Source organism: Dermacentor andersoni, chromosome 5 (genome assembly GCF_023375885.2).
Source record: "Dermacentor andersoni chromosome 5, qqDerAnde1_hic_scaffold, whole genome shotgun sequence".
Lineage (NCBI taxonomy): Eukaryota > Metazoa > Arthropoda > Arachnida > Ixodida > Ixodidae > Dermacentor > Dermacentor andersoni.
In genome coordinates this window covers 94,168,405-94,190,103 of record NC_092818.1, presented here as the reverse complement: position 1 = coordinate 94,190,103, position 21,699 = coordinate 94,168,405, and the positions used below count along the sequence as shown (strand labels likewise).

Here is a 21,699-nt window from a genome sequence, read left to right as displayed (position 1 = left end):
CCCCTTCAGAATGAGGATGCTATCAATTGAGCAACTCAAGCACACTTCAAAATGAATACTATGAATTAACTTACAGTTGAATTCTTTCTTGAACGGAGTTTGGCGCCTTGTGGTTCATAACCAAAATTTACGGCGAGTCCAGTTCAAAGCTCGCTTGAATATTAATGCGTACGAAGTCTGTTTATGCTGAAACCATGACAGCTTTGGGAGACCAGGGAATCCTGTTAGAGCAAAACAGGCGACTTGAACTAGAAAAGCTAAACCCCCTTAGGTCCGGCCCCTCCCAGCGCACTCCGGTTGCCTTTCCCCTGCGTCAGCCAAGTCCTCCTTCTGGTCCACCGTTGGCGGCTTCTGGACAACCATTCTCTTACACTAATTAACCCACTGTATACCCGTTCTCCGCGTACTGAATGCACTGCTATGGAGCCAACATGTCTGGCACACCACGTGATTTATTTTGAGAACGGGTAACAAACGGCGGGATTTGTTTTGCGTCGACGCAGAAGCTCAATGACACGGAAGCTGGCCGCTGTGTCGCCAAGGGTCGTCAGCGTGCATTAGGGCACGTTGCGCTTCGTGCCAGGAGTTGGATGACCGGAAGTAAGTAGCCTTTATCGTCACACCCGGGTGCAGCACAGCTCGTCACTTTCGGGTTTCCTCCGCCGGGGAGCCAGCTTTGTTCTGCAAAAAAAGTTTCATGCAGCGTTTTAACACGAAAAAAAAATTGTGCGGTTTAACGTTCCCCAACTGCACAGTTGGCAATGAGAAACGCCGTAGAGGAAATCTCAGGGATTCATTTTGACCACCTTTTATCGCAGCTTGAACCCACTGCGCGCAAGACGAGCGGTTTTTTTTTTTTTTTTTTTGCTTTCTGCCCCCATAGGAATGGGACCGCCGCAGTAGGCGTCGAAGCTGCGCGGCTTCGTGTTCAGGAGCGCAACGTCGTAGCCACTGCATTTTACAATGGCTCGCTTTGTTGTGAAGGAAGGAAGAGCGCTTCACATACAGCGGCAATGATCCACTGAGCTCGGTGGTCTCTTCAGCCTCTGGGGCACATCGAGACGCACTAGAATATTGCTCCTTGAAACACTCTTGGTAAACAGCGCAAAGGACAGGACAACGTTGCTTCTCGTCCTCACTTCTGTGCTGTTTAATACTGTTATAATGCATAAAATAGTCCGAGCAACAACCCTATAGTGCTTCTTGATGTGGTATACTAAGCAAGGCACAGAACCAGTACTGAACTCTTCTAAAAAAAATGGCAGTTACTTGAACATGCGCTAATGATGATTGATAAAAGCTAAAGTCTGCAGGCTCAAGGGACATTGATCAAATTACTGTCATTCTCATTCGAATGCGTTGTTACTTCCTATTATTTGTTTTCTCTTTAGGTGTTTTTCTTTTTACTAATTACTTTTTCCTTGTTCTCTTTCCATGTTTCCTAGACATCGCCACTGATTATGCGTGGTTAATGGCACATTAAAACGGCCGCCACAAGTCTATGGACACCACTAAGGCATGTGCTTTAGTGGTGTCCCAGGTTCAGTGAATCAATTTCTTTTTATTTGAATACTGTGCATATCCAGTAGACCTCATATTTCATCATTATACAAATTAACACCAAAGGTCGTGAGTTCGACTTTCAGCCTTCACGATGTCCATTGGAATACAGCTTGGAGATATGACCGGTTCGCCCGTATATGTGCCATAACGCTGGACATCGAAATTTTTGACCCGTGAAACTTCTAAGGCTTTCGCCTTTAGAAAAAAGAAGAAAAAAAGAAAAGCATCATTTTTGCGCGAATCGAAACTCAACCTGAATGATATCTTTCAGTCCGGAACCAAACATATAAAAGAAAAGGTATCGCATTAAATAAAAAGTGACAGTGGGACATCAACCCCAATCCGTCGTGTCACCGTGGCGGTCACCCAACTGTCGGTCAGGGCTGGGTTGAAGCTGAACCTTACTTGGCATTTTTTCTGCCAAGCACGTCTGGCCAGCGACAGCGCACCTGGATCCTGGTCACTTACGAGGCCGAGGACGCACACCGTCATCCCACCGGCTAGCGGATTCAAATTCCGGCAACGGCTTTGTGGGTGCGCTACCATCACGCACCCCCTACACCTAATGTGGCTCCGGAATTCAGACCCACCACCTGGCCAGAGCCGAGCACAGTGCTTCGAATCACACGGTCGCGGCTCTGGTTATTATACGACGAGTCATTAGACTATAAGTTTATGCCGTACACGTGCGATGTGAATGGGAATCGGTTTAAACAAACTTTAATTGGATTCTTCGAGGAACGCTGTTTTTTGTTTAGCGACCATGTGTAAGTATAGAGGGCACAAAGCCAAGTAGGTGGGCACAATTTTATGGAGAAATGTTTCGCTCAACGAAAGCCTGCCGCTCTCGAACATGCGAATTCAACGCATGACGACGACGGACAGACGACGGAACGACGACGACGGCATTGCAGCGAAAAGAGAGAGAAACGAAGAAGGAAAGGTAGGGAAGTTAACCGAGAAGTTGCCCCATTGATTATGCTACAGTCAAAGAAGGGGGAAAAAAAGATGAAGAAGCAGGTACGAAAAATAATAAAGGGCCTGTCAGTGTGAATCCATTCGTGAATTAATGTTCGCTGACAGTTAAAAGCGTTAGTTTTAGGGACACTATAAATACTTTTCCATTTTATAGCTGCAAACTACACAGACTTAAAACTCTCGCATTTATTTACTCAGCGAATAAATGCTTATTACTAGTGGAGAAAATGTCAGCTCGTTGTCCCGTCACTGATTCCGAACTGCCTTCTCGTATTAGGGTGGTTTTGGCGCCTCGAAGCTCGCTTAGTGAAGGCTTTCGGGTATTTTCCATAACGCGCCGTAGTCTTTCCTTATCGAGAAACAATTACCGGGTGTTGACATTGCCGTGAAGTTCCCTCACCGGCCCGCTGCGATGTCACGGATTATGACATGGTCCACTCGAGCCAAGTTAATTTCTTTATCGGTAAGCATGAACTACACCGCATTCCTAAAGAGCCCAAGACTGGGAAGCCTTAGCTCGTGGACTGCTATCTAAATACATGGGAAAATAGAACTCGATTTCGCCGGCGATCATTTTACACCGAAATTTATGAGGTTTGTTGCATTTAAAAGGAAGAGCTAGAATCTAGTGGCTGTTGGAAGCGGAATATTTATTTCGGCAGTCAACATCTTTTTAGAGATATTGTAAAAAATTGTGATATCTCAAACGATGAAATTTTCACCTTCATAACACTGGATTAATCGCCAAATTAGTCAATGAAATGCCAAGTGAAGCGATGTCAGAAATAAAAAAATACCTTGCCTTCAACAGAGATTCGCCGCCAGGGGGCCGAGCCGACAAGGCGGGATTCACATGGGCTCCGAAAGCTTTCCATGATTGTGGCGGAAAAAGGCAGTTCTCGAGTCTAGAACTACCACACCTAACACCGGAAGGCCGACGGACAACGAAGACATCGGGATTATCCCAGGTGGGCGATTTTCTGAGCCACAAAGGCAGTTTTAATACACTGCCACGCCGGCGGCCTGGCTAACCCTAACTAGCTGAGTCTGCGACGTCACTGTTCCCACCACTTCGGCGGGAACGACGCCTGTCTCGGGTGCGATCGGGCCCCCGCTTCGCCACGAGACGCGAGGATGGACGTCGTAGAAGTGGAAGGGGAGACAATTTCCCCGGAAGAATATGACGACCAGGGCTGGATTGCGGCTCACGAACGCCGTAGTAACGCCAAGAGACGCCCAGACCTCGATGAACGATCCAAGAACATCGGAGACGCGCCGGTTTCAACGGCGTGGAAAACCATGAACGCACGAATTCTACAACGACCAATGGCCCCGAGGCAACCGCAGCTACCGGAGGATGACTACAAGGTCGTGATCCGCCCGAGAGGTGGGCTCGACATGGCGCAACAACGCATTGCGTACATAAAGGATGGCGTTCTGCTGGCAGCCGCATTGACACCAGAAAATGCCGGAGAAGATACGCTACGAATCAATCCAAGACAAAACACCATGATCATGAGCACGCCGAAACTTGAGAATGCGAAACGCTACAGCCAGATACGGGAAATCCAACTTGGATCGAACATCTACAGTACGGCCGCTTACATTACTGCGCCGGAGAACACATCCAAGGGAGTCATACACGGTATTCCAGAATACGACACGCCTGAAGACGTTGAAAAAAGCATGGTGAACTGCAGAAACCCGACTATACTACACGCAAGACGCATGGGACGCACCGATTCGGTTGTGATAGTGTTTGAAGGTACATACGTACCACACTACGTGTACTACCGCGGAGCTGAATACCGATGCCTACTATATCGTAAGCAGTACGAAACATGTACCACCTGTGGCCGCCTCGGCCACCGAGCGGATGTCTGCCCGACACCGAACAGCAAGAAATGTCGCGGGTGCGGAACTCTCAATCCACCTGAAGATCATCAGTGCGAGCCAAGATGCTTCATGTGTGGGAAGGGACACCTCACAGGAGACAAAAAGTGCCGTGAACGATTCAAGACCCCATATATTCTCAGAAAGAGGCAGTGGAGACAACAACAACAACGGAATGAACAGCAACCGCAGAAAGCTATGGCGGACAATCGCCCGAGTCGGTCCAGGGAGCGGTCGGGCAGCATCGAATCGCACAAGGGATCGGCATGGACCAACAGCCACGGCAGCAGACGCCGCGACAGGAGCCGCTCTAGCTCCTTCCCAAGACTCCCCGGTGGAGGCGGTGGCGGCCGGTCCAACTCCAAGTCTCGGTCCAGCTCCCGGCCCAGGTCTGAATCGAGATCGAGAGGATCCCCACTACACGGAACCCCGGAGGGCTCTGGCGGGGACAACGGCAACAAAACGCAGGTGAGCTGGGCAGACACGGTCTCCGGCAATGCTTCTCCGTCTAATATAACACCTAAAATAGAAGGGCCCGCCCTGGAGCAAGAAATGATCCAAATTAGAAAATTACTAGCGCAAATTACTCGTGAAAATGCTAAGCAGAGGGAGGAAATCAAACAATTAAAGCAAGAAAACGCTAGGCTTCAGCAGAATAGGACACACGAGCCAAGTTCCACGCCTACCGCCAGTACGGCACAGACGCCTAGCTGCGAGTCAACGCCCGCTCTCGCGCAAATGACAGGGACGCCGCCCCACAAAAGAAAAGCTGGAGACGCGCCAGACGCGCAAAGCAGCGTCTCAACGCAGTTAGGAAAGCAAGTAGAGGGAATGTTTGTGGAGTTAACCAAGACGCTACAACAACAATTCGCCGGGTTACAGGTACAGTTTGCGGAAATGCTACAAAGAATAGAAGGCATTGAAACCCGACTAACAGTTGTTGAAAACGCGCAAAAAGACTTGAGGCCTGCGGGAGTGGGACCGGTAAAAGTGACCACCAAACCATATCATCGACCCGTAGTGACAGAAACCAGTAAAGTCACCGGGGAGAATCAAACAAATAAACATGGCTCCGCGTAATAAATACATAATATGGCAATGGAACTGTCGCGGGTATCGCCGGAAACGGGGACACCTACAGCAGTTCATAAGTAGCAAGGAGGCCCCAGACATCATCGCCCTGCAAGAAACGGGGGGACTGGCTAAATTATCCGGTTACAAAGCATACGGTGCTTCCGACGAGAAGGCGTCCGTTACAACTCTCGTACATAGAAACCTTACTGTCATAGAACACAGCACTGGCGTGACCGGTGTAGACCACGTCCTGATTGAAATCATTCCCACGCGCAAGGGAGAAGGAAGCCTTTTCATCTTAAATGTATACAGTAGCCCTCGACACAAGATAAGATTCGGCCCGCTCTTTCGTAAATCCTTAAATTTAGCAGAAAGACATGCAATGGTAATTGTAGGGGACTTTAATGCACCCCACGCGGCTTGGGGATACCGTTTGGAGAACGTCAAGGGTCGTAATCTATGGTTAGACGCTCAGCAGGAGGGTCTCACTCTCGTAACGGATCCACAGGCGCCCACTAGGATGGGTAACAGTGTGAGCAATGACACCACACCAGACCTAACTTTTACAAAGAACACACCTGATGCAAAATGGATAAACACACAAGAAAATCTGGGTAGTGATCACTTCATTGTAGCAACTGTACACGCAGGCCCATCAAGAAAGAAAGGCAGGAAAATAATGATTGTCGAATGGGACTCCTTCCGCAAAATCCGGGAGGAGGAAGCTGATGAAGTCATACATGACATCGAGATTTGGACTAAAAAACTTCATCAAAGTGTGATACGAGCCACTAAGACTATTCCGGAAAAAGCGGGGATAGAGGAGGCGGACAGCAAACTCCTACATATGTGGGAGGCAAAAAGCAGCATGCAGAAACGCTGGAGACAGCAAAAACTTAATAGAAACCTGAGAAGGAAAATCGCCATGCTCAATAAGGAAATAGAGGACTATGCGAATAGATTAAGCCGTCAAAATTGGGAGGCCACGTGCAACACCATGGAGAGACAGATAGGGCTACCTAAAACCTGGAATCTTCTGCGTTATCTTTTAGACCCGGAAAACAGCAAGTCCACACAACGACACTGCCTGCACAAAATAATTCACAGATACAAAGGCACGGAAGAAGAACTCTTACAGGAACTACAAAGGCTATACGTAGGAAATACAACCAAAGAACAACAACATCCATATACTGGTAAGGAAAACCCGTATCTTGACAGCCCCATAACCGAGGCTGAAGTTCGAGCGGAACTCATCAGGCTCAACACGAAATCCACGCCAGGCCCGGATGGAATCACCAACAAGATCCTGAGAAATCTCGATGATGAATCTATCTCGGCCCTCACCAAGTATATTAACAACTGCTGGGAACAGGGTAATATTCCACGTCAATGGAAAACCGCCCAGGTTATAATGATTCCAAAGCCGGGAAAGAAACTTCAACTTGAGAATCTCAGGCCTATATCGTTAACGTCGTGTGCTGGCAAGCTCATGGAGCACGTCATCCTCACACGTCTAACTAATTACATGGAAGACAACGGCCTTTTCCCGCACACCATGATTGGGTTTAGACCAAAACTGTCTACACAAGACATTATGTTGCAAATCAAACACCAAATAATAGACGCGGGACCTCAAACACTAGATACAAAAGCTATCCTTGGTCTTGATCTTACGAAGGCCTTTGATAATATCACCCACAGGGCTATTTTAGAAAACTTACAAGGCCTAGGAGTGGGGCAACGAACCCATGCGTATGTTAAAGACTTTCTCTCTGACCGTATTGCGCAAATCACAATCGGTGAAGTAAAATCCAAAGAGATAGAACTCGGAAGCCGGGGCACACCACAAGGATCAGTCTTATCTCCCTTTCTTTTCAATGTAGCTATGATTGGCCTGCCAGCAGAACTAGAAAATATAGAAGGATTACAGCATAGCCTGTACGCCGATGATATCACCCTTTGGGTAACAGGTGGAAGTGACGGGCAGATTGAGGAAATCCTCCAAACAGCCATACATAGGGTTGAGAAATATGTCGTGGATAAAGGATTGAGATGCTCGCCGCAAAAATCAGAATTACTTCTATACCGACCGACACGCAGGGGCCGTAAGAGTTCTACGGATAAACCAAACATCACGCTTTTTGTAAATGGCAACCAAATACCTATTGTCGACAGCATTAGAGTCCTCGGCCTCCACGTATCAGCGAATGGTCACAACGGGGAAACAATCAGAATACTAGAAAACAGCGCACAACAAACAATGAGACTAATTAAGAGAATTGCCAATCGCCATTATGGGATGAAAGAGAACAATCTGGTACGACTAGTCCAGGCTTTTGTCATCAGCCGCATAGTATATGTAACCCCTTACCTAAATCTCCAAGTAGCAGAAAAGACAAAAATCGAAGGCATCATTAGACGATCATTCAAACAAGCCATAGGTTTGCCGATAAACACATCGAATGACAGGCTCCTAGCCTTAGGTGTCCACAACACGCTCGAAGAACTCATAGAAGCCCATACGATAGCGCAATATGAAAGGCTCTCGCAAACACCTACTGGCAGACACATACTTAACAAGCTTAGAGTAACATACGCATCACAATATGGCACTAAAGTAGACATTCCCCACGACATAAGGAAGAAGCTCATTATCCCACCGCTACCCAAAAACATGCATCCCGAACACCACAGGGAAAGGCGGGAGGAAAGGGCAAGGGCTATACATAGGAGATTCCAACGCTCTCAGGACGTGGTGTACGTCGACGCGGCAGAGTACACGACTAATCAGAATATGTGTATCGTTGCAGTGAACTCGGAAGGTGAGCCTAAAGTCAGCGGATCTATTAAAACCAACAGAGCCGAGGTGGCTGAGGAATCGGCCATTGCTCTTGCAATGGCTTCCACACTGGCCACGATAATAGACAGTGATTCTAAAACCGCCATCTTAAATTACGCAAAGGGGCGCATTTCGCCGGAATCACAACGTATCCTGGCAAACTTCCGCGGTGAGCGAGTTGTCCATATCATCTGGGCACCGGCGCACTCCTCCCTCCCCGGCAATGAGGCGGCCGACGCCGTGGCTCGAGGACTCACAAGCCGAGCCACCGGGGCGCCGCGGCTGGGGCTGACAGGGGACCGGATGGTTGGCTACAGGGAGATAACTAATCATTACAGATTGGGGAGGGTGCGTTTTCCTCCCGCACACTCATCACTTAATAAGCAGCAGGCGGTGGCATGGCGCCTCCTTCAAACAAATACATATCCAAATCCGGTTACTTATAATCATTATTACCCAGACCAATATTCGGCGAATTGTAAATTTTGTCAAGAAAGGGCGGACCTGGATCACATTATCTGGGCCTGCCCTCGGGCGCCCCGACAGGGCCAAAAAATTCAGGATCGGAAGTAGTGGGAGACCGTGTTGCTCAGCTCGGCCCCCGAAGACCAACTTCTGGCTGTCCAGCAGGCCGAGGATGCCGCTAGAGCTCAAGGGCTTCTGGCCGCCATCTAGGCGGGGTTGGCCCCCACACCAATCTGCCGGCTATATAAATAAAAGTTATTTCTCTCTCTCTCTTGCCTTCAACAGTTCCACGTACTAAAAGATGAACTTGCGCCAAAGTTATTATTAGCATTGTCTCATTGTTTTGGCACGACGCTCCCTGAATTTATCAGAAGTGATCCCTCGAATTACGGGATCATTTGACCAAAATTCGAATTAAAAATAACGTTGTAACCGACTCCACGATTATAATGCAAGGTTTTAAATTGTATTTTCAAAGCGTGTTCCTTAAGGAGTGGGCAACCACAACTAGAATTTCAACTGAAAAATCCTGGTGAAGAATACTGACTATTTCTGTGAACGGTGTTCTGCCTATGCTGCGCAAACTCGAAGAAATCCGCTGGTCCCGATGGGCTTTCAAGTGCTTCTCTGAAACGTTCTGCAGCGTAGGCATCTCAGTTCTTAACCAGGATCTTTGGAATTTTCTTGCTTTTGAGTGACCAGCCGGGCTGCCAGTGTTATGGACTTACGGAACATAAACACTTGATTGGAGTACGGTCGTGCGGGGGCCCAGGGGCCTGCGTGCCCCGAACACCTTTGTTTGAATAAAGTTTTTAACAAGAACATACTGTACTTACTACACTGTTGCTTGCTCTGTAGCTTTAGGGCATATTTATCTATTTCCTAGATGTAGCAAAAGAATGTTGAGTTATTACTTTTAGTGTAATTTGCTATTGAAGATAGCCAAATATGGGAACTTCTCCTGCAAATAGCCCGACAACTGTACACTACAAGAAGCAAAATTTTTTAGAAATATAGTTTAAACGATTTTCATCTAGGACGGAAAATTTTGTTCATGTGCCTTTTGTTAGTTGTCCCATTGATGCGGCCGAAATCGAGCAATATTCAGAATACTGCTCCTACCTGTGCCCATTTTTGCATGGAAGGCACTAAAGCTACGAAACTGTCGAAGGAGAGGAGTACAGAACAATCAATGCTTCTCATTTCGTTTGCGCCAAACTCATCAAGGACATCATCATCATCATCATCATCATCATCAAATTCGTTTTCTTCATCCGCATCTTGCCCAATGCCCTATAGAGGGTACGAGCCAATAACTGAGGGCAAACAAACGAACACCCTCGAGCCAGCTTTGACACGAGCACTGCGGCTTCGCAGAATTCTGAGTATATCCGGTACAGCTTTTCCACCTATATTCGAATGTGGATTGGTCTGACGTCGCGAGCTCTCCCAACGGCTTCCTTGCTCTGCGTTGCTCTCCAATCCTATAGTTCACAATCCACAAATGGCACACAAGGATTGTGCAGCTTTTTGTTCACCTGTGCTCTTTATCCGACGTTCACTATACAATAGATCAAAATTGTGGTGTTCAGCGGGCCGATGTCGCACGGTGGCCTATGAAGGATGCCGTGGCGGAGGTCTCCGCAGACCACAACAAACGATATAAAGATAGCAGATGCGCCATCTGACAACCGTTGTTAAATTAGGCCCACGAGCAACCATGCCACGTACAACATGCCAGCAGGTGCTCACCTTGACGCCTTCTTGTATCACAGACGTAACGTTTCTTCTCACGCCATCCAGGAATTCGTTGATCCGGTCTGCAAGAAGCGAGTGGCGGAAACTTATATAGGAAAGCGTGACAATCTGACGGAATAAACTGCGTCCTTTCTTCGACAAAACATTATTCGCGCTGACGGCACGTATATATATATATACATATACATATATATATATATATATATATACATATATATATATATATACATATATATATATACACATATATATATAAACACATATATATATATACACATATATATATAAACACATATATATATATAAACACATATATATATATATATATATATATATATATATATATATATACGGGATGCTTTTTTGTTTCTTTGGGATCATAAAGAGTTTCTGTTTTTTTTTACATCGCCTGTGGCACAAAGTGTAAATGTTGTCCCTGAGCTGGATTACTCATTACTCGAAGCGGTGGACTTTGCTCGCAGGCGAAATGAAACTGCATAATTCACTAATTAACAAAATAATGCTAATCAAAGTTAAAAGCCATTACTTTACGACAGACATTGAAATTAATTACGAGTTGCAAGCCAAGGAGTTTGCAAGGGATATCCACTTGGAACGAACTTTAAGCATCGTACGCGTTTCGAGATATGCGCCGTAATACTTGCGATAAAAATGCACTGTTGTTCCGCTCACTTTTTAAACAAACCGTGGTTTTATGCATTGAAGAAAAAAAGTAACGAACGCCCATGTGTATTTCGTCGCACACTTTGGGAATCAATATTTCGAAACCACTGTCATCCTGAAAATTCGTTCCAAGTGAATACGCCTTGCGAACTCACAACCTGCACTTCGTAAATTGCAATATGTTCCGTAAGTTAACTAATATTAAGTAATGTCCGCCTCTTTGAGTTATCGAGCTCAACGAATAGAATTATGATATCTGCCACAAGCCCTTTTTTTTAATTCTGTTTGATCTTGAAAAAAGAAAGAGAAAACTAACCGGTATATGTGTTTTATGTCAGTGGGGAAAGCGGTTGTGCTTCGAAACGTACTCGACAGTCGGTTCGGGGGGAGCTTCCAGCATGCACTCTTCAATTCGTGTTCCGTTTGGCTTTAAAAATTAATTTTTGCACACACGTAGACTAATGAAGTACTCTTTCAAAACTCTAGTATTGTAAATTTCTAGTAGCTTTATAACCAAAATAGAAAATTAAAGTCAAAGTTTCATTTGTGAATTTCACGCCGTAACATCCGCGCCCAGACGTCAGTGTTAAGTCACGGAGTCCAAAGCGCTTCTACAAATTCAACACATTGTGACTCAGTAAATGCTCCTGAACCTTTTAATGGAAAGCTTTAGCTCGGGCCCAACTTTGATGCCGCCTATTCGAATACATGTAAAACGCAGGAACGCTTTTATGAAACAGCCCCTGGACCAATTTGAATCAAATTTGTTGTATTTCGAAAAGCAAGTTAAATTCGAGTGAATTTCGGAGGCAGATTCTTTACTAGGGGCCCGAAATTTATACATAAAAGCTGTGTACCTCTGCCCCCGAATGCATCTGTCGTGTCCGTGGGCAAAAATGTGGGCCGATTCCGGAGGCAGTGCCATACCGTGCAGATCGATCGACGGCAGAGGGGAAGCAGGCTTCAAGCACTCCACCCGTAATAATAACTATGTTAAGAAATGATAATAAATGAAATAGATAAATAAAGATGCAGTGTTTCAAGTCGATGGATATACTGGAATCGTTTAAAGGACGTGGACTCACGAGTAGGAGGCATTGCCATATACGCAAAGGCCAAGGTGTATGCATCCATACACCCTTGACTCGCAAGCGGACAATACCACCTACCGTACATGTACCCTTGCCTAACCCTGTGCGACGTGCTAGAGCTTCGCTAGTCATCCGCTTTCACAGAGAGGAATGGCTCCTCAATTCTTTTAGAAAGATTGCCGCAAACAGTCATGTTTTTAAAAAGAATATATGTAGAAGCACGATCTTTACAAATTTTGTAATTCTGCTTCAAAATCAGATACCACAGCTCTGTAAACTGCATCTCTTAGAGCGTCTAAAGTGGGTACATTAGACATGACAAATTAGTTTACGTGAATTGGTTACAATGTTTACGGGCGTTTTGCAAAAGTCCCACTCAAATAATATTGGTAAATTTCATAGCAGTGTATAATAAATCAATGTGGTCCGCTTTAGATTTATTATTAGCTGTATTTTACAGAACTGTGAAATCCTTTTTTCGTTGCTGAGTTAGAGTTATAAAGGTTACAGTTTCATTTTTCTAAAATAGTGATTTTAACAATATTTATAGAACAAGTTGATAGCCTAAATCAAAATTCTGCTTCCAGAAGTCACTAGATTTTAACATTAGCTTTCAAATGCAACAAACCTCATAACTTTCGGTGTAATGATTGCCGGAAAAAAACGATTTCCGTTTTCCCATGTATTTAGATAGGAGAGCACGAGCTAAAGCTTCCCACTCTTTGGCTCTTTAGGAATGCATTATAGTTCACGTTTACCGATAAAGAAATTAAGTACGCTCGAGTATACTCTGTCATAATCCGTGACGTAAAAGCGCGCCGGTGAGGGAATGTCAAGGCAGTGTCGCCACCCGGTAATTGTTTCTCGGTAAAGAAGGACTACGGCGCATTACGAAAAATACCCAAAGACTTCACTTAGCGAGCTGCGAGGCGCCAAAACTACCCTAATACGAGAAGACAGTTCGGAATTTGTGACGGGAGAATGAGGTGACATTTCCTACACTAATAATAAGCATTTTCCCGCTAAGGGGATAAATGCAAGAGTTTTAGAAGTCTGTATATTTTGCCGCTAAGGAACCGATGAAGTATTTCTAGTGTCCCTAAAACGAACGCTTTTTACTGTCAGCAAACATTATTTACGAATGTGTTCACACTGGCTGGCCCTTTAATATTTCTCTTATCTTTTTCATGGTGCAGCTTTAATAGCCTGTTCCTGCGGCGAGTGTCGACGGCGTCGGCGTAATCCAGTGAACGAGCACCGCGAAGAACGAAAGAGAACGCGGAAGAAAAACTATCGCGAAGACAGGAGGAGGAAAGCGCAGGAGGAGGGTGCAGCGGAACCATGACACTGCAAAGAGAAGTGGAGCCGAGGGGAGACGGCCCGCGCATGCGCTGAGTTGCCGGCGGCCACGGCTTGAGCAGCCGCGTGGGCCATCTCATCTGCGTTTCCGATGGGGAGCCAGAGTGCAGTGAGGTTGGGAGGGCTACGCTCGTCTGCAGCGTCTGCTTCTGAGGTCAGTTCGCGGTAGCTCATCTGCGCTTCCGATGGGGAGCCAGAGTGCCGTGAGGTTGAGAAGGCTACGCTCGTCCACGGCGTCTGCTGCTGAGATCAGTCCATGGTAGCTCATCTGCGCTTCCGATGGAGAGCCAGAGTGCCGTGAGGTTGGGAGGGCTACGCTCGTCCACGGCGTCTGCTGCTGAGATCAGTCCACGGTAGCTCATCTGCGCTTCCGATGGGGAGCCAGAGTGCCGTGAGGTTGGGAGGGCTACGCTCGTCCACGGCGTCTGATCTGAGATCAGTCCGCGGTAGCTCATCTGCTATTCCGAGGGGGAGCCACAGTGCCGTGAGGTTGGGAAGGCTACGCTCGTCCACGGCGTCTGCTGCTGAGATCAGTCCGCGGTAGTTCATCTGCGCTTCCGATAAGGAGCCAGAGTGCCGGGAGGTTGGGAGGGCTACGCTCGTCTGCAGCGTCTGCTTCTGAGGTCAGTTCGCGGTAGCTCATCTGCGCTTCCGATGGGGAGCCAGAGTGCCGTGAGGTTGAGAAGGCTACGCTCGTCCACGGCGTCTGCTGCTGAGATCAGTCCATGGTAGCTCATCTGCGCTTCCGATGGAGAGCCAGAGTGCCGTGAGGTTGGGAGGGCTACGCTCGTCCACGGCGTCTGCTGCTGAGATCAGTCCATGGTAGCTCATCTGCGCTTCCGATGGAGAGCCAGAGTGCCGTGAGGTTGGGAGGGCTACGCTCGTCCACGGCGTCTGCTGCTGAGATCAGTCCACGGTAGCTCATCTGCGCTTCCGATGGGGAGCCAGAGTGCCGTGAGGTTGGGAGGGCTACGCTCGTCCACGGCGTCTGATCTGAGATCAGTCCGCGGTAGCTCATCTGCTATTCCAAGGGGGAGCCACAGTGCCGTGAGGTTGGGAAGGCTACGCTCGTCCACGGCGTCTGCTGCTGAGATCAGTCCGCGGTAGTTCGTCTGCGCTTCCGATAAGGAGCCAGAGTGCCGTGAGGTTGGGAGGGCTACGCTCGTCCACTGCGTCTGCTGCTGAGATCAGTCCGCGGTAGCTCATCTGCGCTTCCAATGGGGAGACAGAGTGCCGTGAGGTTGGGAGGGCTACGCTCGTCCACGGCTTCTGCTGCTGAGATCAGTCCGCGGTAGCTCATCTGCGCTTCCGATGGGGAGCAAGAGTGCCGTGAGGTTGGGAGGGCTACGCTCGTCCACGGCGACTGCTGCTGAGGTCAGTCCGCGGTAACTCATCTGTGCTTCCGATGGGGAGCCAGAGTGCCGTGAGGTTGGGAGGGCTACGCTCGTCCACGGCGTCTGCTGCTGAGGTCAGTCCGCGGTACCAGCGTGTGTGGTCGGTATCACAGCGCCTGCAAGCGGCGATGGCGAGCGGCTACGAGTTGGGCTCAGTGTGACGCTCCTTTGAGTGTTGTCGCAGCTAGCATAGGTGGTACGACTAATCCGCATCGAAAGGCCGCTCTTGTCTTTGGTGGAACGAAAGCGCCAGAAGAAAAGCGTAGGACCGCGCAAGACGGGCTGTGCGGTGACGATGGCTATGACATGGCGCCAGAGTAGCGCGCGCCGTTTGTACGAAACAAAGCGCTGCATGAACGGTAGCCTATCTGCGGCGGCACCTGTGAATTGCACCCACGCGTCACCCACGCGCAGCCTCTCGCGATCTCCCGATTAGCGAGGGAGACGTGACCCACTTCGCTCCGTTTGGATCGTGCCGCGCGAGACAGACTGTCCGCACCAGCCAGCATATCGCGAAATGAAAACACGTATAGAGCTGCGTTCAAATTTCGCATCAGGGGGTATCGTAATCGTCGGGGAATTTTTTTTTTTGTCTTCCTTTTCCCCCTTCTCCGAGTGTAGGAAAATCAATCGGGCACCGCCTTGTTTTCCTTTCTTCGTTTCTCTCTTTTCGCTGCCATGCCGTCGTCATCGTTCCGTCGTCGGTCCGTCTTGGTCATGCCTTCTTTCGTAGCCATGCGTGGTATTCGCGTGTTCGAGAGCGACAACTTTTCGCTGAGCGACGCGTTAAACTTGGCTGGATTTAAAATAAGGTTGTTTCCATCCATCCATTGCCATGTATAGCGCACGGGTACCGAATAAACTTATAGCCTAATCACTCCCCATAGAATAACCAGAGCCGCGGCCGTGTGACTTCAAGCACTCTGCTCGGCACTGGCCAGGTGGTGGGTCTGAATTCTAGAGCTAGATTAGGTGTAGGGGGTGTGTGATGGTAGCGCACCCACAAAGCCGTTGCCGGAATTTGAATCCGCTAGCCGGTGGGATGACGGTGTGCGTCCTCGGCCTCCTAAGTGACCGGGATCCAGGTGCGCTGTCGCTGGCCAGACGTGCTTGGCAGAATACCGAGTGCGGCTGAGCTTCAACCCAGCCCAGACGAACAGTTGGGTGACCGCCACAGTGACGTGACGGATTGGGGTTGCTGTCCCACTGTCAACCAAACCGATACCTCTTATGTTGTAGGCTCGGTTCCGGAGTGAAAAAAAAATTGTCACGTTGAGGTTCACTTTGCATTCGCGCAAAAATAACGCCTTTCTTTTTTTTTCTCTTTTTTTATATTTTAGTAGATGTTCAGTTCTGGCTCAATGTCATCAGTTATTCGCTCCTGTAACCAACTCAGTGAACATATCATAAGAAGCCAACAAACACTGACGCGTTTGTTGGCTTCATATGATATGACTAATAAAATTCGGGCCCCTTGGTTAACCCCCTTTGTTTTCGTTTAACTCACTGAACAGAATTATGCTATCTGTCACAGGCAGATTTTTGAAAAGTTCTGTTAGATCTTGAAATAAAAAAAAAAGAAACCCACCACGGTTGGTTCCGCAACTATATTTGCGGAAATACCATTGCTGCGATAGCTCGAAAGCCTTCCGGTGTTACTTTTTACATGAAGGCGTCTACTAATCACTATCTTGGAACTCGTCGAGGATGTTCGAGGCTGTTCAGTGTCGTTCCGCTGCACTAGCACTTGGTCGCGGGTTTGACACCCAGTCATACCTGGCGCGGCCACATTTCGATGGGGACGAAATGCAAATGTGCTTAAAGTAGGTGTGCTAAAAAACAAAACAATATCAAGCGGCCAAATTTAATCCGCAGGCCTCCACTGCGGCATCCATTCCTCATAATTAGAATACAGCACTGCAGCGTCAAGGCAGAAACAAAACGTGAACACGAGCGCAGACGATGAAGCGCTTCAATCGACTGATTTATAAGGAAAGAACACAGCGGCAGTGAAATCCAACTAGCCCCATCGCAATCTTTAGTCATACCTTATAACCCTTAGTATACATGTTTAACATTGGGAGCTTTAATACCATGAATAAATAAATCATTAACCAACTTCGACATTGTTTTTCTTTTTTTATCAGAATGAGTACAGGGAACCCGTGCTCAGACTGTATACACTGACTGTGCAGGATGTGAAACACTCGCAATGGCGCACAAGCAGCAACTTAGATTAGTTAGTGCCGGAATCGAGCCAAAATTGATCCATCGAATGTGCCGCGGAACTCGCAAAATTGTAGCCCAAACAGGAACGCATAGATACATTGGTCAAAACCGCTCGAACACCACTCGTACCTTGCTTATTGCACTACAAGCCCTTGGAACAGCTAGCATTTTATGCGGAATGTCCAGACGGGTGCAAGACCAGTGGTGTGTGATATTTATTGTTGACACGTTTTACTGAAGAGGCCGCTGGTACGTGATTTCATTCTGCGGCCGTAGTACGGGGCCACTGCAGGTGTCTTCACTCAAGTCGAAGCATCGGAGCACCATGAATGCGATACTGTTTCGTGAAGTTCGTAATCTTTTAGTGTGTCAAGTATGCGATGAATACATGACTAGAGATGCATGTGTATCATTTACATCGTAATTTATGTCATTATATTAACACAAAAAATTTTATGACAATCCACATGACAAGGCTTGTGGATAAACGCAGAAAGCGACTGGAATGTAAGAAACAAAACAAAGGGTGAACACGGAAGCGAAAGAAAAAAGTGAGGAGTGTGTGAAAATACGATCTCTGGACTTTGCAGGAAAGAAGAAACCTTGGTTTTGGTAATGCATCCGTCACTACAGTCGACAAAGGGTGAGTTGTACAGTCTGGATATATGCTACGCGGTCATGTCACGTCTGCGGCAATAACGAGCTCCTGGCCAACCATGCAGTGGCATTCTCTGCTCCCTATGTCTCAAATCGTTGTCGTTTCATCAAGCGCTCGTGCAGATCGTTAGTCATGGACGACCGACGGGACACACTGATCTTTGAAGGTATTCTGTTTTTGGCATTCTGTAAGCATCCACCTACATTGGACATGTCCATTTATTCCGCTGTTGAAGTGCTGATTGGCTGAGTGCGCCTGTCTCTTTCTGACGCGTACCCCAGCCCAGTCAATCAGAACATCAGCAGCAAATGAAAGAGACATGTCCACAAGGTGGGCACACACAGGATACCCCCGCCTCCCCTTAGGACGCGCTTCGCGCTTTTAATGTTCCCTATCAACGGTGCTTAACCACGCCGGACAGACGAAAGCTTTGACGACGCACTGTGCACAGCACATTTGGTCAGTCATAGCGCTGGGTCTTGTCAGCGCTGGGGTTTATCACGGAGGAACCATTCAACGCAATGCGCACAGGTTTGGATCACTGCTTTGGGAAAACGAGTTTATATACAGGGTGTCCCACATAACTTGAGCCAAGTATTTAAGTATGAAAGGTGCGTCAGAAGCGAACTGAACCGAACGCATACTATTCGCAATAGCGTATAGTAACTCAGACAATTTTGTTTTCCCCATAACTCACTAAATGATTAAGTTTAATTACCCAACTTTTTAATTATTGGCTGAGGACCCCAAGTATGATATATTGTAGATGGCAGATTTGTAGAGCACTTTCAAAAACCACCGATCGATTTGTTTCCTTTGCGATACGTCTAACGTGGTAAGAAAGACCGCGAAATATGAAAAAAGCCACGTGATGGGGAGCGTTTGCGCAGTGGTATTGTGCTGCTCTCAAGCGTCCGTTCAGTGAACCTCGCGAATATATCAGCATGTTAAGCGGGTATATGATCGCGGTGGAGTTTCTATAAATCTATGTCAGTGACATCTACAGCACTTTCTCAAAGCAAAACTAGGGCGTGATAGTATGTAACACTTCTATTCAGATGCTACTTTTTCACGCACTTTTTAAGTGGACCAAGTGGCGGCCGGTATCGGCTAGCCGTGAACGGTAGTTGATAAGAAAGGAATAGATTCGAGCAAAAGGAATTCATACGTGTACGAGCCTGCTATTTGTTATCCGGCAATAACCTTCTGGTTCGTGGCTGGTACGAAATACGGCGCCGATTCCGTTACGACAGATTGCCTGTTCGATCTCAAGCTTGACCATAAATTGTGCATTGGAACCGCGACTTCAGACGAGACGTAAGACGAGGAAGTGGACAGGCCTAGTGGTACCGCTCGTCTTGTCCACTTCCTCCTTTTACGTCCCCTAGTGTACTTTTTGCATTGCTTTACTACCCGACAGACCGCTGTTCGTGCAAGCCTGTGCGAGAGCCGAGAGTTTCACCGAGAACTCGGGCCCAACATCGTCGATGCTGCCAGGATATAGTCAATCCGTGGTCGCAAAGAGACATCCAGCGACCGTCGACAAGCGTTCCCGTATATATTTGCGCTCCTAGTGGCAACAAAGGCCTCTCGCAGTGTGCTCACCCATGGCGCCTGCGAGGTCGTCGGAGACTTTGCCGAGGACCATGGTGAAGGCCTGCTCCATGCTACCCTCCGCGGTCTTGTTGAGCACTCCCTGCCAGAAGTGCGCGTCCACCTGGCGGCCCTCGAGTAGACTGGCGGCACGCACCTCGTTGGACAGAAGTACCACCGCCGACAGCAGCAGCAGCAACAGCAGCGACGAAGTCGCGCCGCAGATGCGCACACCGCGCTCAGTATCGTCGCCCATCTTGGTCACGTGCCGGAAGCTGAACACTTGCGCGTTCTCCTACAGCCGAAAAAGTTAGCAAAAGAAAATGGCGTGCACCTCAAAACGAACAATTTCGTTATATATATATATATATATATATATATATATATATATATATATATATATATATATATATACATAGAAAGAGAGAGAGAGAGAGGTCCCCATGTGAAGTCGCAAAGCCGTATATAAGTAAGTTTTGCATAGATTTGTCAGATAAGGACCTATCATTTCGGGGGGGGGGGGGGGGGGGGATGCGCGGGAAGTGATGCGCCCATAAATTTAGAAACTTGAGGACGTCTTGAATTCTTGCGATTGTGTTGTCATTTCAACAGATCTAGGTCATCCTAATATCACGCATGTGCTGACATACATGCATACGTGTGTTCTTTTAAAAAAAGTACAAGCTAATTGAAAGTCAGAGCTCGTCTTCGTTTTGCCCTTTCGCCGTGCTTTGTCTCGTTTCGCGCTGTTTAAAAAGATGCAAGTTACAGCCTCCTTCGATGTACTTTTTCAAGACCTGTACCGCTTTGGTGTCGAAATTTTTAACCGCTTAGTGGTTCTCCAGTTCACAGCTGTGAACTGGAGAACTAGTTGACCCACCTGCAAGACGTTGAAGCCGGTCCTCTCTGGTGGCGAGCTGACGTGTGTGTCGGCAAGGACGTGTGCGGCGAGTTTACGTGCGCATTGCACCATGCGTGAGAAAAGAGCCCGCTACATGCTTCACTGAATATACGATCGTGACATGAGTTAAGGATGTTTCCCTGAAGGATTCGCTTTTTTTTTATTTATTAAATGTTGGGACGTATTAGCGTGACATGGTTCGCCGTCGCGCGATCTCGACTACGATTTTCATCGAATGCCGTCTAGTATACTTCATGCAACCTCGTGATGTACAAAGAACTCGTCTCCTCCACGCAGCATAGCGTCCCGTGTTCTTAGCGTACACATGCCGAGGGCTTCACCTACATGCAATGTCATGTCATGTCATACATTCATGTGGCGCCCTGACTTGTCTCGTTACCTCGCCGTTTAATTAAATCACCTTGCGATGCTTTGTATAGGAAGCCAGCGTCAACACTTTGATTACGTCCAGGCCTCCTCTTGCTCCGTTTGCACAGAGGCAATGCAAAGAATTTACTGTTGTTGCTGACACGTTCGAAATTTGTGTGGACGAACCTGTCTTTCAGTGTCTTGGAAGTTGTATTGTATGCACTCTAGTTGCTCAGTGTCAGAATGTGTATTTCGAGTTTTCAAGTTATGGAACGCAATAAAATAAAGTGTACTTCGAAGCACCGTTTTATTAGGCTACGTGGGCACTTTCGTTTTTACCGGGCCATCATAAAGTTAAACTAAGTCAATCCTCACAGTGATATAGTCACAATAAAACCGACTGACCACCACTGCATGTGCTCGACTCAAGCCCGACGTACGCAAATCCAACACTAAATCTTTGTACGAAAGTGTGGGCAGCGTTCATAAGTCGTACGTGCCCTTTTTATCCGAGTCCCCCCCCCCCCCCCCCCCTTTATTTTTTTTTATTCGTTTCAGTGCCTGGCTGCCCAAGCGTGCATGCTCGCCCCCTCGTGTTTGCTCTCCGCCGAAGTCAAGCGTGACGGTTGGTGGGGCATGGACAGATGCCAGCAGGACACAATTATACAAACGTTTTGTTGCCGAAGAACCGATGGGGAGCGCGCGCGCGGTAGCACGCATGCAGTGCTGCATGCTGCACGAGTTAGTTAGACGAGCATCGTATAAGGCTTCATTGGAGGAATTCTGGTACAAGACGTAAAATGAGCTTGCGAGCCTTTGCACAGGAAAAACAGCGCATTAGTTCAACA

At 47.6% G+C, this 21,699-nt stretch overlaps 1 protein-coding gene across 2 annotated transcripts; it reads right to left on the bottom strand.

Annotated features, from left to right (window-relative positions):
- Window positions 1-434: 434 nt before the first annotated feature.
- LOC126530905 (uncharacterized) lies at window positions 435-21,148 on the bottom strand. 2 transcript variants are annotated; one of them, XM_055070844.2, is made up of 4 exons: window positions 20,462-21,148; window positions 19,594-19,876; window positions 10,568-10,635; window positions 435-681 (listed from the first exon to the last, which is right to left on the bottom strand). In XM_055070844.2, the coding sequence occupies exons 1-4, from the start codon at window positions 20,552-20,554 to the stop codon at window positions 643-645; spliced, it is 483 nt and encodes a 160-aa protein (XP_054926819.2). In that variant the 5' UTR covers window positions 20,555-21,148; the 3' UTR covers window positions 435-642. The 2 variants fall into 2 exon arrangements, with proteins under 2 accessions (XP_054926819.2, XP_072144194.1); XM_072288093.1 differs by lacking the exon at window positions 10,568-10,635 and having other exon boundaries at window positions 20,462-21,145.
- Between the last annotated feature and the right edge of the window lie 551 nt (window positions 21,149-21,699).

Excerpts from the sequence above, each read along its gene's own strand:
- LOC126530905 (XM_072288093.1), bottom strand. The coding sequence starts at position 20,554 with ATGGTGCAATGCGCACGTAAACTCGCCGCACACGTCCTTGCCGACACA. Across the intron at positions 19,877-20,461 it reads CCGGCTTCAACGTCTTGCAG|GAGAACGCGCAAGTGTTCAG; the intron begins GTGGGTCAACTA and ends TTTCGGCTGTAG. Across the intron at positions 682-19,593 it reads CGACCTCGCAGGCGCCATGG|AACAAAGCTGGCTCCCCGGC; the intron begins GTGAGCACACTG and ends CTTTTTTTGCAG.